General features: G+C 37.9%; 1 protein-coding gene across 1 annotated transcript; it reads left to right on the plus strand.

The window, feature by feature from the left end:
* The first annotated feature begins 1,745 nt into the window (after positions 1 to 1,745).
* On the plus strand, positions 1,746 to 17,921 carry LOC144537618 (23 kDa integral membrane protein-like). Its single transcript, XM_078281356.1, has 9 exons — positions 1,746 to 1,901; positions 5,085 to 5,141; positions 11,323 to 11,442; positions 11,570 to 11,644; positions 12,157 to 12,252; positions 13,619 to 13,738; positions 14,889 to 14,921; positions 15,016 to 15,099; positions 16,034 to 17,921. Exons 1-9 carry the CDS (start codon positions 1,842 to 1,844, stop codon positions 16,124 to 16,126), a joined length of 738 nt encoding a protein of 245 aa, XP_078137482.1. The 5' UTR covers positions 1,746 to 1,841; the 3' UTR covers positions 16,127 to 17,921.
* The last annotated feature ends 1,635 nt before the right edge of the window (positions 17,922 to 19,556 follow it).

Genomic DNA, 19,556 nt, shown 5'->3' on the forward strand with positions numbered 1-19,556 from the left:
AGTTAACCATAGTCCTCACAAATCCACCAGAGTTTAAAATTCTAACACAAAAAAAAGGAAAGGTAACGGAAATCCAGCGGAACTTCCAATGGCAATGGAGCAATCCCGGAAGTGGAATGTCATGGATATAGACTAACAAAAGACTAACGATATGCATAGAACAATGAACACAAGAAAACTCATGCATTGTTAACCTACGTTTTATTTGTCACTGCATGGATAATATTTCCTCTTTGGCGATAAAGGTGATGTTAAAAATATATGAACATATTTGCCACAGTTAGGGGGGGCCAGAGGGGGGGCGATGCTCAATATTACGGGGGCACTGGCCACCCTTGGCAGCCCCCTAGAACCGCCACTGGCTGGAGTACAAATACTCACTAGAGCACCAAATATGGATTACTCCGCCACAGAAAATAGTCCCCATCAAATGCATTATTTCCTCAGTGACCAGTATGCTGTAGGAAATTACTGATGAAACTATACAGTATATTGGTTCATTTCTGGAACTTGAAAGTCAGAAAGTATAGAGAGACGTTTTATGGGATTTGTTAGCAAAAAGAAAAATATAAAATAGCATCCTTAGGCCGGCTACACACTGGCTGCGTGGGGTGAGCGTGTCAGCTGCATGGCGTGTCCCGTTTTTATTTCGGCTCCCATGTTAACAGGTTAGAGCTTACACACTGCCTGCACGCACGTCTCAGGCGCGGCAAGCGTGTTGGAAGCGTTTCCAGGCAAAATAGAATAGGAAAAGATGTTTATATGTCACTTTGACACGAATACATATTAATAAATGACATGTTGATGTTTGAAAGTCTCTAGGTTTTGATATAAATGCAGATATAAATGTAATTTTTTTTTAAAAATCGATTTTCTAATATTGCACCTGTCAATACAGAAATATTACATAGCCTATTTTGCCGTCAATACTGCCGAGGTTGTCTTTGCTGTAATCAAATCAGTCTATATTTATATTTAACATGAAGTATACTGGTTGAGTGCATTTTATCAATGGGAAACATACATGTGTACAGACAAGGCTAGCAGCAGCAGCAGCAGCGCCGCGTCAGACACGTTTCTGGTGTGTGAAGACATAGAAAAAATCCACGCAGCTGACACGCTATTCTATTACTGTAAAGCAATCAGTAAGCTTCCTGTCCACATCCATCAAATACTTTCTCCAGTTTCTGACAACTTTTATACCAGATCATCATCTACACAGATAATCTTCAGCGTTCTCAGATCTGAACTCGCCAAACTATGTTTTTCTACTAAACATCCTGGTTGTGCAATAACTTACGAGATAAACTGCAAAGTTGGACAGCTCTGCCTTTGTGACATTCAAACAAAATGTTTTTTTTTATAACAAATGTAACTGTTTACATGGTCAAACGTTCTCTTTTTTTAATGTGAATGTTGTAAATTATGTTGCTGACTGTTTTTAGCAATTACTCTTTTGTCTCTTAAAGATATTCCTAGTTGAACAGAGTAAGAAAAAACATATCTTGAAGTACTTAAACTTAAAAAACTTCATTCATCCAAAGTCACTTAGTCACTATCACTTAGGCCTACTTTATTGACTGCTTTTTTAAGTTTAGTAAGTTTAGTAAGTAAGTCACATTTTCTACCCAGTGTGTGTCGTTACTCAACTTGTTGCACTTGTTTGCGTTTTGGCTGCAGATCAGATCTGTGTCCTGCAGCTCTGTGTTCCCCCTCACCCACTCTGAAGGCAGCTTATCATAGCTCACACTGCTGCACTTCATCACACACAGTGGGTTCCAGCACATGCACACACAGCTTTACCTTCATCTCTGAGAGCCAATCACAAAAAAAGACTGAAGATGGGGAAAATTAACGGATGCATCAAATGCCTCTTTATCTTCTTCAATGTGCTGTTTGCAGTGAGTAGAAACACTTTTCTGACCATTTCTGAGTTGATTTTCTACTTTAGTTTGTTTTGTAGTTTGTTTGGTTAGGTTAGTTTCCCATTTCTTCTCAATATTTCAAGTTTTGTAGTTGTGTTTGGAGCAAAAGACACACTTAATTAATACATTTTATTTTAGTTCCTTTTAAATGAAGGAATTTTTAAAGGAAAAAAATGAAAAAGGATAGTGTGAAGTTAATTATTGTTTGTTGTTTTTCAGCTTTTAAAACTAAACGTCTGAAAAAAGCACCAAAAAAAACACGCAAAAGATACAATTTTCTAGAACAAAAATCTAAAAAACAACTTTTTTGTGGTTTATGATCAAAGTTTTAAACTCCTAAAATAAGTATATATAAACAGACATATGTATATTAAAATGTATTTAATATAACACTAAAAAGTGTAAATTAAATGGATAGTGAAGTGGTCAAACAACACTTAAAGTTGTGTAGAGTCTGGGCACTATGAGTAGAAAGCAACACGCACACCACTTGCTTTGTCTTTTTTGGGTGGAGGGAATTAATTCCCCCAAAGATCCATTTCAAAGAAATTTCCCGTACACACTTTTGACAATCAGACACTTTCACTTCCAGTAACTAAGAGAAAAAAAAATACGTGAAGGAAAGAGAGGGAAAGCCAGAGCCATCTCTGCAGCAGAAAGGGGAGTCATGTTTCAGTCTGTCCGCCCAGCCCTCTAATGAAATTTCATTCCTTTCTCCTACACAGACAGATTTTCCAGCTTCCTATGCTGATGAGGAAAAAAAAAAGAAAAAAAGGCATTTAAAGGAGGTGGAGTTTGATGAGGCTGTTTACAATTTTAGAGGAATTTAAGGGCCTCTTTTCCAGGATAAATATTTTAAAAACAGCATTAAAAAACTTAACTTTTTGACAAAAAAAAAACGTTTAAATCAGACTGAAACATAGTTTTCATAAGAAAAAAGCCAAATGACCTTAAAATACACTCGAAAAAGAAATGAAAAGAAATGTTTTTTTTTTCTCCTTTTTCATGCCCCTCACGCCCACTTTTCATTCATTATCATTATTATTGTTTTATAATAATGTATTAATTGTAATATTTTAATAATTATTATAATTTTTTTGTTCAATTGAAATGACATAAATTAGATTAGATTAATTAAGATGAGATACTTGAATACATTGCATACAATATAACGATACATATAAAAACAATACTTGCATATATTTAGAGTCTCTGAAGTTGAGAATGTTTCCAGGCTGAGTGTTTTGCAGGAGCCTCCAGTTGCCAGAGAAAGGGTTTACATTTTAAGAGCTCTGTCTCCCTCTAGTGTCTCAGTGCAGGAATGACAGAAAACTCTACCAGGAGTCCAGAGAGATTAAGTAAAACCCCCAGCATGCATTAGTAGAAAAGGTATGGAAGAGGATTAGGGCCACACGTAAAACATGTATTTGAGTTCTTAGTTTAAAGTCAGAATTCTGACTTCATTCTAAGAATTCAGACTTTTTTTTTTTCCAATACATTTTTTCACATGTGGCCCTAATCCTCTTCCGTACAAATGTCAGGTCTTGACATGAGGAAACTGCTGAGATAGTTAACACCGTTTTGATGTTGTGAAAAATCACATTATCAGGTTTTGGTGGTTTTAAGCCCTCAAACTGCTCTGAGAGTAGAAAACTATTTCCCAGCCACTTAAAACTTTTCCAGACAGTAAAATGAAAAATCATTTCAATTCAATCAATTTCATGTTTATAATCTTGTGTTATTGTGCTAATTGTTCATGTATCTCTTATTACGTGCTAAATATGTGTCAATAATGGTTTGTAATCGTTTCTCTGTAAAATGAGAAAATACTTCCGATGACTCATCTTGAACTCGACGGGGTGGTTACATCAATTTATCCAATCAATGAGATTTGGGGTGGCCGGCTAAAGCCGCCCATTATATAAAACAACACATGACTGTTGGTTCATGGTAGCCAGCAGAGCAGTATCATAGGAGAAACTGAAAATACCTTTTTGTAACTTAATCTTGCCCAAACTGGCATTTCACGTCTTTACAATAATGAGATTATAAAATGTGTTCAATAATAAGTGTATTACATTGTATGTCTTTGTATCATTTCCCCCTTTAACTCCCTTTAAAGTACATTTAAAACAGTTGTTCCCAAAGGTACCCTGCTATTGGTTTCATGAGTTAGCATCATAACTACATTACTGTATGTGTCAGCTTGTTCCAGCTGTTATTTCAAGTTATATAATGTTTATGCTGAATGAAATATTAAAATCCAGTATATCATGGTTTTTTTTTTTAATGGCTAAATCATCAAATGAAAAATATTCCACTAATTACATGTGATTCATTCATTAGGTATTCTTGGAAAACTTTAGAATGCTCACTTTTAAAATAAAATTATGTGGCCATACGCGTAATTTGCGGGGTTGCAACTCTCCCAATAATAAAAACTGGGCTTTTTCCGAAGTTTTTGTTGCTTATTTTTGGTCGGTTTTGTCACGTTTTCAATGTTTTTTTTTACATTTTGGTTGCTTATTTTGGAGTTATTGTAGCCTTTTTCAAGGTTTTTTTGGACAAGTTATTCAACATTTGTGTTGCCTTTCTGGATTTATTTTTCCAAAGTTTTTTTTTTTTGCTTCTTTCGGAGTTGATGCCGCCTTTTTCTTATTTTTTTTTTTCCATAATTCTTTTGAGGTTTTTGTCACCTTTTTTAAGGTTTTTTTCCACATTTCTTTCATGTTTTTTTTTTTTTTTTCCAATACATGCAGACATATCCCGGGTCCTCCCTAGATAGTTGGAGATCTCAACCCCCATAATGTTGAACCCAAAGTTACGCCCTTGGTTGTGGGATTGACAAACAATCCCACAATCCCCCCCAGCTTGAACAATCAACATGAACAACAAAGATATAGACATTGGAAAGTCTAGCAGGGTTTATCAGTTCATGTTTTCATTTTAGTAAATGTTTTTAAAATATTTAAAGTTTTGTATTCCATTCATTAAAATGTCTTCTCATTTTGAGTAGTTCTCATTCCTTCTTCATTGTTTACACTTTCTCTTTTGAATTTTTCTTTTTTAAGAATACATTTTGGGGGCACACTTAAGCTTCCTTACATCAAGGCTTACCTTTTGTCAAAGCACAAAGTGACTAACGTGATGTGTCTGCAGATCCTCGGATGTGTGCTGATGTTCGGGGCGGTGAAGGTCAGCGTCTACAGCTCCATGGTAAACAACAACAACATAAACACGAGCAGAAAATCCACTTCATGTTCCACATTTTGGCAACAAAATGCAAAAATAAAATCTGTCAGCATGTTTGAATTTCATGTCATGATAATGAAACTTCAGATGTGATAAGAACATAACTTGATGTAAAATATGCATTTTAAAAGTGTAATAAAAGTAACCTCAATGAAATAAGGACAAAACGCAACTAGTTAGCAATGTGCTAAATGGAATGCTGTTGGGATAAATAGAGACAGAGGTGACACCTGACCCAAACAGTGCCTCATTTTTTAATCAGAGATTTGTGTCTAAACACCCAGATAAGCCAAACTTTTTTGGGAGAGAAACTAAAGGATGAACGGTAAAGTGAAGACCCAAACTGTCCATTATAAACATCCATCACAGTTTATAGACTGACACACTTGTTACACACAGTTTTTATGAAGAATGAGGGATTATTACAGACTTTTCGGGTTTCCTCACTTTCAGTCCGAAGAAAGTAGTTTATATCATCTGTGTCAAGAATGTTATCATAACTGATAACACCCAAGTTATAATAAACCCAAATGATCCTTTAACCATGGATGGATTACTGTTCGGGTCTACCAGGCAAAGGCCCAGGTGATGACAGTCACACAATGTTGCTGAAAAATAATACAAAAGGATCACAAAAAGACACAAAATGACCACAAACCATTCGCACATTTTCTGAGATTTAACGTGTCAGACTATTTCTTGACCCCAACTTTTCCATGGTATAACAACACCACAAATATGTCCACTTCTGTCAATTGTCAGGACTGTTAACGTTAATAAGTCAGATGACAAATGCTGCCAACAGAAGCTAAACCGGAAATGGGGTTGTTTATCGAAAATTGTGTCATGGGTGTCAGTACCCGATCGGTACCGCCTGTAAGATCCGTACTGCGCATGCGCATAATTACGTAGTAGAAAACTAACAATGTCCCTGTGTGATTTGTACCACGCATGCGTTGAAACACTTTACGACCAAACATCACAACTTTTTTATTAAATCTGTATTATACAATAGTCATAGCTACAAACAATCGAGACTTGTCACTGATCCAAAACCGTGTAGCGACGTCGTTGTTGTGTTGTTTATGTTAATGTTTTTACTTTTAATACTTCGTCTTGACTAATAACCATAGACTGTCTATTATTAATGTGATGAAGTGTAAACGTACATAAGTGTCCTTTTGAAGACGGGATGACAGCTCTTCCAGCCACCACTGCTGTATACCACTATAGTAGCTACATGCTAACGGCAGTAAACATGTCATCTTAGCTGGCAATGTTGTTAAATTCTCCCCAATTCCGGGTCACATTCCTGCTGAAATATGTCTGATTGTGTAGTGTTTTGTTCAGAAGCCTTTATCTGCGATTTTTGACGTTAGAAAGTGCTGCTTCGTTCCACTACAATCTAACGTTAGCATACTCATAGCTAACTATTGTAGCTTCATGCTAATGTGACATAGCGGAGCATATATAGCTAGCTATATATGTATGTAGCAGGACAAATACAATACAGTGAAGTGACCGGAATTTGGGGTGAAATGTCCAGCATTGAGCTACATAATAGTTTGCTAGGAGTTTGCTGGTCTCTCACATAGATCTCATTTGTAGCCCTGTTTTTACCTGATACTTTCATCGAAGTACAAACACATGAAGTGAGAGGTATACACATGCTTAAACTTTATTTAAAGCATGATTAACCTGAAGCAGGACGGAGTCATGACTTAAAACACCAAAGCAAGGCTTCTAGCTCAGGCTAGCTAGCATTAGCAAATTACCTTCAAAGTTGCAAAGAAATGATGAAACGTAAAATTTGAAGCCTTTATTTAATTTGCTAGATGGTGTTGTACTGGATGGCCTTAAAACATAATGACTTATTTTTAAAAAGTGTCCCCATATAAAAGAAATGCAATGCTTTTGTACACTTGTTAAATTAGCTGATCATAATGTAAATTAGTGAGCCACTGGTAAAGCTCATCTGCTTACCCTGACCTCAGCCACACATCTCAAAAAATATGAACTAAGCTCAACACACTTACCTGAGACTCTATACCTGACTGTCCCTGGTCACTCTGTCTCAGTTCTTTCTGTCTCCTTTGCCAGTGACATAGTGACGTTATTATTTCCATAAGCACCCATTCTTATAAAGATGTTACCAAATTGTCTTGATATGAGGACTTAATGTAGCCTACTTACTTGGCATTTTGGTGTAAGCCTACTGAAAAAGGATCTTATTCCTGTTTTTCATTTCTCTGTCATTTTATCTGAGCAACAACAACACAAATCTTAAACATCAGATGTCTAAATATGAGTTTCATAGGTTCACCACACGGTCATATTATAATTATAAAATGATCTTGCGTCCTCCACATAAATATTAGGTTTCTTCTGGGACAGAGGATATATAGGCCTATTTAACTGATCTGCCACTTAACTTCGTATTGAGCAAAACACGACTGTAGATCTTCAATATTAACCCTAATATCAGTTCACACACATAACGTTAGGCTTATCGCCGTGGTAACGTTAGTTGTAGTGGGTGCATTTCTATCCAACAAGCTATTAAACAAGCTAGGCTACATTATATATTACACTAACATAGCGAACATTTTGTCATGACTAATCCATTAATTACTCAGCATAATTTCTATTTGAGAAAAGAAAAACTTCATCCGATGTTTAATGTGAATAAAATAGCCTTGAACCGCCTACTTACTACATTCCTGTCACTACCCGATGTGACTGTGAGTCTAGTGCAGATCCTAACGTACAGCATGCAGTGGACCAAACCACTGTGAGGCAAGGGAGGGGGAACTCAAAATGTTTCTAAACTTAAAAAGCATTTTTTGGGGTTTGTATTGTTTTACTACTTACACAGATATTTTAAGTATACATCATTATGTTATTTACAATACACAGCATTGTTGTAATGATATTTCTAGGGGGGGGACAACCCTTAGATTTTAGAAGGGATTTACGCCCTTGAATTGTGTGAAATCCCAAAATGTGTGCTGTGATGTGCCAGATGAACTCCCTCATTCATTATCTTTATCAAATCAATTGGACGCTGGTCGCTGCCAACTTCTCATTACAGGATGTTTCTTGGCAGAATGAGCAGCAGATTTACTGTAACGTGACTCACCGAGTACAACAACAGATGTCAGAGTCAGATGTGAACAACAATTTCAACATTGTGTTTAAGTTTGGGGGGGGGGGGAAACAGAGGTCACAGGGTTTGTGTTGATTACGGAATGAAAACCACAGGATTTTGTATTTTACGGCAACATTTAAAGCACCTTGTATAACCCCTTACAGCACACAATATAAATCTGTGTAGGGTCTCAGACTTGGTCATTGCAGAAAGTACATTTTAGAGAGGCTTTGAATTAAAACAAAAGCAGCTGGTTTGTGAAAATCAAGTCTGATTTTGTTAGTCAGGAGATCACAATGTATAATTCTGTATACAGCACACATCTAAAAAAGACCTAGTACCTGTTTGGAAATGTTTAAAACAAGGCGGGGGGAAGGATTCTGAGTGTTTAGAAGGATGAGGGGCAGCTGCCAAGACGTAGCGGCGGCTTTGATTTCTTAATGCAGAGCAGATGCAGCCTGGAGGAGATTTTCCATTTGCACGGTAGACATTTTCTGCAACAGAAAAACAGGATGCCGCTGACAATATTAACAGATCAGAAACTACCTTCACGACGGAGCAAAAACATCTCTCTTAAAGAAATAAAGCTTGTCAGCTCTGTGTTTTTCAACTAATCAAATTTAGTTTCCATTTGTGTTGAGCATTTTCAAAAACACTGTCATCAGGTTTTAGATAGATTTCTGGCATTCTAACGTGCATTTGTTAGGATGCAGGGTTTTAAACTTGCTAATGGGCTGAAACTTGATACCTAGATGTGTTTGTCTGGAAATTACATTACAAAACTGGTGTCCTCTTAAGTTGAAGAATGCGTGACATTTGATGATGTTTGTTTAACACATTAAGGAGGAATATTACAGGATATTTTATATTTTTGTTATTGCCACAAATCCCATGAAAACATGTTTAGGTTGGTCCCTCTCCTTCGACAGAGGAAGCTTATTTATAAATGTTATTCACATTGGTTATTGCAGAGAAAAAAATACCATTAACATGATACTTCTGTCCGACGTCCACAGTGAAACTATGTAACACACTAGCATTATCTGCTAGTTTAAAGCCCCAGTGTGTAACATTTGTAGTTGTTCATTATCAAAATCTGTATTGACCTTCACAAACTTGTCCTTTTTCATGAATATTGACCACCACCATCAATTCCAATTATTCCTATTGGCTTGTAATTTTACATTTGCGCTTGCATGAACTGGGGTACATGCTCCAGAATGATGCGCCATCTTGAAGTAGCGAGCGACCAGTGAACGGGATGTGAGATAAGGTTATTCTCTGTGAAACAAAGTCAGTCCAGAGGGGAAGTGTAACTTACTTCTTGCAGCTTGTGTGTTAGCACCATCCTGTGGAGGACGAGTTGGAAATAACAGATCAACATTTCCTTTTTGATTTAATGTAGTGCATTAATTTAGAACAGTAAACAGTTTCACCGGAACTCCTTTAGTAGGTGTCCTATAACACTTTTTTATGGACACCCTGCAGCCAATCAGAATCGAGTATTCACCCAGACCATGGTATAATGGCAATCATAGATGTGTATATATCTATGAATGACAATGAGCACCGGGCAGAGCAGCAGCTCTGCGGAGCGTGAAGATGACGTAGTATTAAGAGTGACAACGGTATTGAGTTGTATGCAAGGGGGTAAGCGTCTCCTCACAACCCGAACCTCCTATGGCGCCATTTTGATGCTAATACGCACTCACCCCCCCGTTAGCATTCCATTGACTGCCATTCATTTTGACATCACTTTAACAGCGAATAACTTTACATCTAAAGCATTTAAAGACTTTATTTGTCCATTGTTTATTTCTGAAGAAACACGACAATGTATAAAAGGCTCCATTACCTTGTACCTCACGTTATGGCTCCGTAGCAGACATTTTTGTAAAAATAGGCTGACGATTGTGTCATAACCACGGGACTTACTGTCGCATAGTAGAGGAATTACCGTATAGTACAGGAGAAGCTTGCAGACAGTTTCGACTTACATTAGCTGTTAAAGTTTAATTACTAATGTTAACTAGCATTTTAGTTAGCAATAATTAGCCTGTGTCCATGTTAGCTCCTTACATATACCTACGCTCTCCGTCTCTGCAAGATTGGGAATGATTGAGATTTCTCTTGGCACAGCTACCTGAAGACTTACAACTTTCAGACAGGTTGCTCACGTCACATTTACGTCGTCTCTCTCAGTTGGAGGCTGCGCAGTAACGCTCGGCGCTCACCAGAAAAGTGCTTCTAATGGCCCTCACTGGTCTCCGTCCAGATCTGTTGGTCCATTCTTATATACTGTCTATGGTTGTATGAAAGCCCGAAATTCTGTGTGGGGAGGTTGGTTGGGGTGTTAGATGGGTCAAATAACACAGGAGTTACAACCAGGATTCCGGGGTTCGTAGCCTGTGTGTCACAGAAACATGCATTTTATAACCTCACCCATGATCTTTTCCTAAACCCAACTATCCCATTCTTTTCCCAAGAGTCCGTATTTTACGCGATAGGAGTGAGAATGTGTTGAAAACAACGTTAATTAATTGGCATTTGTTATTTTGCCAGAACTGCAGCTCTGAACAGTAGTTGGAGACCTAGCAAGAGATAGTTCTCTTGCTTTCTCTTTAATGTTTTATGTAAAGCACTTTGAATTGCCCTGTTGCTAAAATGTGCTATACAAATAAAGCTGCCTTGCCTTGCCTTCTATGGCAGTAAATACAACATATGGGCCCACAGATAATCGCTTGTTTTATGCCAAAGTATTGTTAAAAACCTTTAAGTGTTTTAGATTATAGCCTTTATTTACGTCTATATTTTTAATTTATCAGGTTCTATAGAGGAAGTATTTAAGATACGCCAAGTCACTCCTTTTTTTCATGGGATTTGTTGACATTAAGAAATGTGCAAAATAATGCCTGCCTTATTATTAAATCCACTGTTAGAGATAGCATTTTTAATCCAGTGTTTGTGTTGTGTCATTGTCCTGTCATGGGGGAGCAGTTTTTGCAGATTGGAGGCCCGAGCCTGGTTTGGATTTGGGTGTTTGCCATCGGCGTCCTCGGCATCTCCATCCTGGGAATCGTAGCAGCATGCTACGAGAAAGAGCTCATCCTCAAAGTAGTACGTACAAGATGTCAAACAGAAGAAGATTTTAATGTGATAATTTTGTTCGGTCAATCAAGCGTAATAGCCTTACTTAATCTGAACATCAAACAAGATATAGCGTTGACTATTGTTTCATTTACAGTTTGCAGGCTTCATGGGGCTTGGAATGATCATCATGCTGATCTTTGGCATTATTGTTGTTGTCACGAGGAACAAGGTCATCTATTTCTCTAGCTATCTACATATCTATCTTGAAGCAAATGCTTGTCTCCCTATCTTGTTATTCTCCATTTCTCTGTATCTATAATGCTAAAGTTCTATATATATCTACCTTGGTGCTAACATTCTGTCTATCTGTATTAATGCTAACGTTCCTCTCTTTCTAACGCTAACATTCTTTCTATCTTCCTGATGCTAATGTTTTCTCCATCTACCTTGATGCTAATGTTCTCTATGTCTATCTTAATGCTAACTATCTCTCTATCTACCTTGATGCTAACATTCTGTCTAACGCTTACGTTCTTTCTATCTACCTTGATGCTAACTTTTATCTATCTACCTAGATGCTAATGTTTTTTCTCTATCTTGAGGTTAGTTCTTGTTTACGCTCTAGCTTAACATTCTTCCCAGTCTTGATGCTAACATGTTGTCTCTCTTGTACATCTAGCTTGATGCTAATGTCGTTTTTTCTCTGTCTTGATGCTAATGTTTTTTTTTCTTATCTTACAGGTCAAAGAAGGTTTTGACACCGCTGCCTCTGCGTTCGGAAAGGCCTTCATAAACAACGATGAATTGAGAGCTATGCTTATGTCGATAGAGCAAAGTGTAATGTGTATTATGTAGCCTACTATGAAACACTTAAGAGTTTAGTCTAGCTAGGCTAAACACAGCTCTTCTAGGATGAATGCTTTCCAGTGGACATTAAAGTAGGCCTTCTCTCAAGCCTACAGAAGTTATTTTTATACTTCAGTTTTACATTGATTATTAGTAATTATTATGACATTACAGTCACAATTATCACTGCTATGGTGTTCAAAAATAAAATAAAAACAAGCACATTTTGAAAACCCCTCAAGGATACAGCCAGTCTTCGGCCATATCGTTCTCATTTCGAACTTGTAAAATACGGACGTTTGAACAGTAGCTGTCAGCATCTGAAGCGACGCAAAAAGCGCCCTTCAGCATGTTTGTAGAAAGCACCAGGGAAAGCAGCAGCTACACAGAGTTTGAAGATGACGTAGCAATAAGAGCGACTACGGTAGCGAGTAGTATGAAAGCCCGAAAATCTGCACTAGGGAGGTTGGTTGGGGTGGTGGATGGGTCAAACAACACAGGACCCACCCAGGAGACCGGGGATCGTGTCCAGTGTGTCACGTTTCCTAAACCAAACTGTCGCTTTCTTCTTTTACCAAACTTGTTATTGTTTCCCTGAACCCAACCGTCCCCTTCTTGTTTTCCTAAACCCAACCGTCCGTTCTTCTTTTCCTAAACCCAACTGTCCCGTTCTTCCCGTGTGTCATGGAAATGTAAGCCCACCCACGACCTTTTCCTTAACCTAACTGCGTCAAAAGTGACGCCAATAGTCCCGACCAAGCCCGTTTAGACAAAGCACGTTTAGATATGACGCTAAAGGACACTTTTATCATCAATAACAACGCCAAACGCACCTGACCAAACATCCATATTTTACACAGAGGGAGTGAGAATCTGTTACTCCAACACACAGGGAATTTTAGGATAATTTTTTAGGTAGCATAGTCATAGACCAGAATGGCCTCACATCATCAAGCGGCAATCAACAAGGCCCTTTTGGGGAAAATAATCATTCAGTCACATAAAAAGATAAACAGATCTTTTTGTAAAACAAATAAGGAAGAATCTAGCTCTCCGGCAAGAAATAAATGCATACAAACTTGTCAAAATCATAATTAATAATTTAAGTCAACTTGCATTGACATATAGGATCTTATGTTGTCTATCTCTCCAGAAGGGCTGCAACCTTGACATTTTGATCATCCCAAATAATCTCTACATTATAATAATACAGTAATAATACAATTAATATTCATATTAATACAGTATATTATGATGTAGATATCCAAAAAGATATTGGTTTGTTGTCAATACTTTATCTTCAGATTCATCTTTCACTTATTGATATCCCACTATCTGTTTCCTGTTGTGATTGCAGACTCATTGCTGTGGCCTGGGGGGCTCTGCGGACTGGGGCGACGACATCCCTAACTCCTGTCAGTGCAGCCCTGGAGCATATTCTTCATTTGGAGCATACACATGTAAACCCAAACCTCAGGTTGGTTTTGTGGAATGAAACTGAAAGACCAGGTTTAAAAATATAGAAATTCATATAGGAATTCAGTTAGTCTGATTTAAATTTTTTTTCTTTTGGTTACACACGTTTGCTGAATCCTTGGCTGATTTCCCCAAAACTGTAAAAAACAGAAAACACAAAATGGTAAACTCAACAAGTCCCTAACAAAAACAAACACTGCATTCAAAACTATTACATCTCTTTAAAACATGCATCAAAATGACACACAAGTCAGATGAATAGCTCTGCTCAACACAAAACTCTACTATGAATATCCCATCAGTAGGTTTTTGCCTTTTGCATTATCAGTGTTACGCTGTAGTTGGTTGTAAAAGACACAGTATACCTACTCAAATATAAATAAACAAACACACAAATGCAATACACTAACAACACATTGCCATTTATTTTCAATTTGAACACTTGTGTTTTGCATGTACCACTTTCCATATCCAAGAGGAGAAAACCAGGAAAACATGCTGTAAGATAAAGGGTTTACTGTTCAAAAATTACAAATGAAGGTGACTAATTCTTTCAAAACTCAAAAACATATGCAAAATGTAGGACAGAAGAAATCAGGCGGCATCACGCCTCCTATTTTGGTCTGGCCACAGCACCGCATCTAACTCTAGCTCTTGCGTTTTTAGCTTGTGTACGTTCAAAAGTTGTTTTAGTCATGCGAGAGAAAACTCAGATTGGACAGATAGTCTAGCTAGCTGTCTGGATTTACCCTGCAGAGATCTGAGGAGCAGTTAACCATAGTCCTCACAAATCCACCCGAGTTTAAATTCAACATTAAGAAAACGGAAGGAAACGGATATCGGCGAAAAGACATGCATCCAGTGGAATATCCTGCGGCACCGGAAAAATCCTGGACGTGGAACGTCGCGGATATAGACTAGTAAAGCTCTAAGCAGCAAAATAAGTCTGGGGGCAATATTATATAACAATAAATACTGGATGAATTATGGATTCAGTATGCCTTAATCAAACTAGTCTGTATTATGTGTTCTTCACTCAAGTCTAAAATGCCTTTTTTCAAATACATACATTTTATTTCTTGTCCTTGACAGAAGACGGACTGTTTTTCTTTTCTTGTTATGATGACCATCTTCATTTTGTTTTCTTGCAGGGCGCCAGCGGCCCAGACCAAATCTATGCAAAGGTATTCAATCAATCCACCAACCAATCAAGACACCAGTCAATTCAACAGTCAGTGATGTTTCCAGTTAATGACCCTTTCTCCATGTCTTCTGCAGGGCTGCAGTGAATTCATCTTTACGTATGTCAACGTCCTCTTCCAGGTCTGCATGGGCTTCTGCTTTGGATTTGCTGTCACTGCAGTAAGCTCCATTGTCATTCTCCTTTGTGTTTTAGCATGTTTTGTGTTTTGGTCACTTTTTCATGGATTCAGCAACTATGGTGCTGTGTTTTGTCCCCAACTGTAACAACAAAGCCTTAATCCTAATGTATCTTAATTTGCTACAGCTTAGGTTGACTCTACTAAGTGGTAGCATAAAGTTATTGTTTCGCAAGTCACAAGCATGTCTTCAATCTTTGCTATGACGCCCTGAGTCAAGTAATCCAGGACAAGCTAGTCTTAAATCCAAATTCTAAAAATTGCTTTTTGACCCCTAAAGAAGTCAGTAGTTATGTAGTTTGGAACTGTTTATTAAGAGATATAATGTTAGTGTTAGCCAAGCGGGAAATATAACATACAAGCTGGCCTCAAAAGTGTCGGTACCGACAAAGTATCGGATTTTGGATTGACTTTGGGCTGCTTTTTTGCGTAAAGCTTCAGGCTTAGATGGGGTTCGGGTTTGAATACTTTCAAATGTAATTAAACGTTTAATGTTTAAATGTTGTTTAAAGAAATGTTTCTTTAATGCTTGCCGAGCTAACAGTTATGAGATTTTTGTGTCTACATGAAGAAAGATCTTGATGTTTAAAGTGAAAGATATTTCCAGAACCAGCCCCCATTATATTATATACTATTTTAGGTGAAGAACTCCACTCAGCTGCTGCTGACAGGAGATAAGAAAGCCCAACAACTGATTGAACTGCTTATGCAGACTGTAAACCAAAGAAAATTATCTTTATAACAGCTGTTTGCTTCCAGTTAGAATTTAAATTCTTAACAGCTGTTGTACACAGGGTGGATTTGACATGGTTGATTGCATATTGTATTTCACAACTGAGTGAATTTAAGGTGTCTGATGGCTTATCTACTGCGCTGGTCACCTGTCTGTCTTTCTAACCGACTACCTGTCCTCACAGCTGCTGGGCCTGCTGATCACCATCCTGATGATCCATCAGGTCAAACATTACGACAGCTGCGGAGGAACATCCATCGCCATGAAGAGCTATTAAAAGAAAACCTTCACCCCTGACCCCTCACCTTTATCTCTGAACTGTAATATGAGGACTCAGTGGTCAATACAAGACCTCTTCTTATTTACTTTTTAACGCCATTCATGATTTCTAAGAGAGGGTAAGCAGGGTAGGTAGGAGATAGAGGGACGATGTGGCATGCTGCAGGATGATTTCATTTTATGGGTTTTGTGCTGCCTCACAGAAGTATTTTTACTTTCAGCTTTCTATTGTAGAGAATATAGCTTGACTAGCAATTGTAATATTCTATCAATGTTGTGTTATTTGATGGAATGCAGTAATATACTAGTCTCATGCAACAGAGACATATTGTACACAAGAAGCGGTCACTATGCTCAACATTCACCACGTGACTTATCTTTATTAACCCAAGGAGGTCATAGCATCCAGTGTGTTCAAAAAACAACAGTGTAATAGTTTAGCCAAAAATAGCAGTGAAGTTTACGATGATGAAAATTTTTATTTCAGTTAACATACTGTACATGAAAGAAACAATTATTTCCCACAATTTGCCACCGTAGCTAAGCGAAAAAGGAATAGGCTGAAGCCAAGGCTTATGGTTTTCTATCCTATAATCCCTATAGAATAACCCAGAAATACAGCAAAACTAAATTAATCTAAATACACTCCTAGTCATTTTACATTTTAATCAAATTAATTCATAACCCTTAATTATTTTAGATTGTAAAGCATTTTTGAAAGTCCATCTATCTTTGCGAAATTGGACTTGCTAGAAGTTTGGTGATGCAATTTATTACTTGTCAGGCGAGCTAATTGCTAACACGCTAGGCAGCCAGGAACATGCTTGCGCTATTCGGCCCCATAGTTTTTCCAGCTGAATGTCTGGATTGGCAACTGTCATTTAGCTTGAGGTCACTCCGTTAGCTGTCGGCAAGCTAGCTAACTCTTTCACTGACTGGCCAATAAGTTTACATAGTTTATGCTTCAGACATCTGTACCACAGGAGGTTAAATGAAAGTAAGGGTGCAATGCAGCTATTAGGCTCATAGGATAGTTTCTTTCACTGTTAAAATGGTTTCCTTTTGGTCAACAGCCTGAATTTGTACCTCAAAAGTCTACTTGATTGATTTTGCTGCAAAATGTAGCTGGTTTAGGGTTTGGTGTTACCAGACCTTTAGTCAGAGTAAAGTAAATTGATTTCGGTTTCATATGTGTCCAGTATATAGTTGGGTCCAGGACTTGTTTAGCCTGGCTTAGCACAAAGACTCCCAGTAGAGGGGGGGAAACTGTCAGCCACAGCTTTAAAACTCTTGTTGGACAAATTGTCAGGGCTACTATTGCTTTAATCCAATTTCTAAACCTCCGCGGGTTGTCTGTGTGTTTGTGAAAAAATAAATAAGGACAATGTATTGACTGGCATATTTTCCATGCATATGTGTATGTAAAGCGCTTCTGTAAATCCGGACATTTTCAAAAGTTGTTTTTCTGTAGGGCGCAGGTAATCTTGAGGAAATTGAAATCCCAACAACAATTAGAGCAACTGTTTTATAGAAAAAGCATCTGCGAGAGTGCAATTGTTCATTTAGAGGCAAATTTAAGATAAGATCACATAGCTCATTTCAGTTTCACTGAGGATGTGACAAACCAAGGCTCAGGGTTTTCAGATCTCCCACAAAGAGTGAACACCCCACCACCATTAAAAACAAAACGGGACAAATGATTTAAATGGAAGACAAATACTGGAACAGGAACTAGTTTTATTGTGAAATCTGCACTCATGTCCTTTCAGAATAAACTGTAGAATATGGTCGTACACCAGTTCCCTCTTTTGTGTTGTGTTGTCATCAGTATTTGTTACGTTTTATTATATTGGGCTTTGTTGCATTACATAAAGATCTGATGGAGGCCAATAGAGAGAGAGATGGGGTTTTAAAGGCTTACAGAGTGGAATAACAGAATGGTAAATGGGTATGAAGGGTTTATTTGTTTAAGATCCCCTTTAGCCTCTGTCTTAAACAGAAGCTACTCTTCCTGGGGTCCATTATTTCATAAAAATATTACATAAGCTGGAATACATACATCCGTAATCACTATAGATCAAAAGAACAAAAATGTATAACAAAACAAACTTACGTACATAACATTCATAATCACAACATAATAAAAATAAAACAATATATCGGACAACAGTCAATAAAAGCCCAACATCTTCAATAGTTCACAATAGAAAGAAAGCAGTAGTGTTACGATGACGAGGATTAGAGGACCCAATCGCAGAGAGCACGCAGGCAGGCAGGCGAAAGTTGAAGTTGAGGATTCATTTGATCAAAACACAAAAAATAAACCAAGGGAGTCCTAAGAGCTGCAGCAGGCAAAAACCAATACCAGAATGTAGTTCAATGGAATCCGAAAAATCCAAGGAAGTACAAAAAACAGGAATAAACAGGACGTGGTGACGCAGGTGAAACACATCAGGGCGGGGCAGGACAATCAGACAAGGCGGGAAAACACAGGAAGCAAAACTAGACAAGACAAGATTAATGTACATGCTTTTAAAGTGAGCAACTCAACTATCCCATATGGGTGTGGTTTCATGTGTCCACGTACTTTTGGCCACATAGTTTTTTCACATCACAGAATAAACCAGCAGCCGTTAGATGGCAGCACACACCAACGAACAGGCAAACTAAACAACACAGTGTGACTCATATGTGCTGAGGAGCAGTTTATCTTTATGATTCAGGCACAGACGTCCATCTCCACAGTTCATACTGGTGTGAATGAACTGGAGAAGAAGATAACCAGTATTAAATGATGTGGCATTAAGTGGGTGCATCAACATTCAGGTGCTGGTTTAATGGTTTAAAACAAAATAAATTATATCTAGTTTTAGTTACTGACAATCTGCTCTTTTAAGTCTGTGAGAAAGCATGGAGGGAAAACACAAAGCTGTGCAAATTCTCAGTCCCTCCCTTTGAAAAATGAGTTTCTCCCCATGAGTCATTTCTCCCCACTCTGCCTGCTTCAGTCTTTTCAATATACCTTTACATCTAAAGGTGCTGTAGGTAGGATTGTGAAGATCCAGGACTTAGCCAAACAATTTGAACATCGACAACTTCTCAGTCCCTCCCCCCTTTCAGGTAAAGTCCAAAATGGTCTCCTAAGCCCCTCCCCCCACAAGGGAGAATGAATGTGTGTGCATGAGCAGTGATTGACACGCAGTTAGACACCCCCCCTGGCCCTGATTGGTGCATCTGAACAGGGAGAGGTGGATTTTTGCAAATCGCACTACAGACTGTAGGTGGAGCCAGAGGAGCTGGATTTTTTTTTTTAAATGGCCTGCTTCATGTAGTTCTTCTGGAACATAGGATCAGTTTCAGAAAATATGACATGATAAGTTAGTTTTATAAGGCTTACCTACTATACCTTTATGCTACGTAAGAGCCTT

Source organism: Sander vitreus, chromosome 23 (genome assembly GCF_031162955.1).
Source record: "Sander vitreus isolate 19-12246 chromosome 23, sanVit1, whole genome shotgun sequence".
NCBI classification, from domain to species: domain Eukaryota; kingdom Metazoa; phylum Chordata; class Actinopteri; order Perciformes; family Percidae; genus Sander; species Sander vitreus.

What these genes read in the sequence shown, in the direction of transcription:
- LOC144537618 (XM_078281356.1), top strand. Translation starts at nt 1,842, where the DNA reads ATGGGGAAAATTAACGGATGCATCAAATGCCTCTTTATCTTCTTCAAT. An exon ending in CATGTAAACCCAAACCTCAG is followed by an intron (nt 13,739 to 14,888) that starts GTTGGTTTTGTG and finishes GTTTTCTTGCAG; the next exon opens with GGCGCCAGCGGCCCAGACCA. An exon ending in CAGACCAAATCTATGCAAAG is followed by an intron (nt 14,922 to 15,015) that starts GTATTCAATCAA and finishes TGTCTTCTGCAG; the next exon opens with GGCTGCAGTGAATTCATCTT.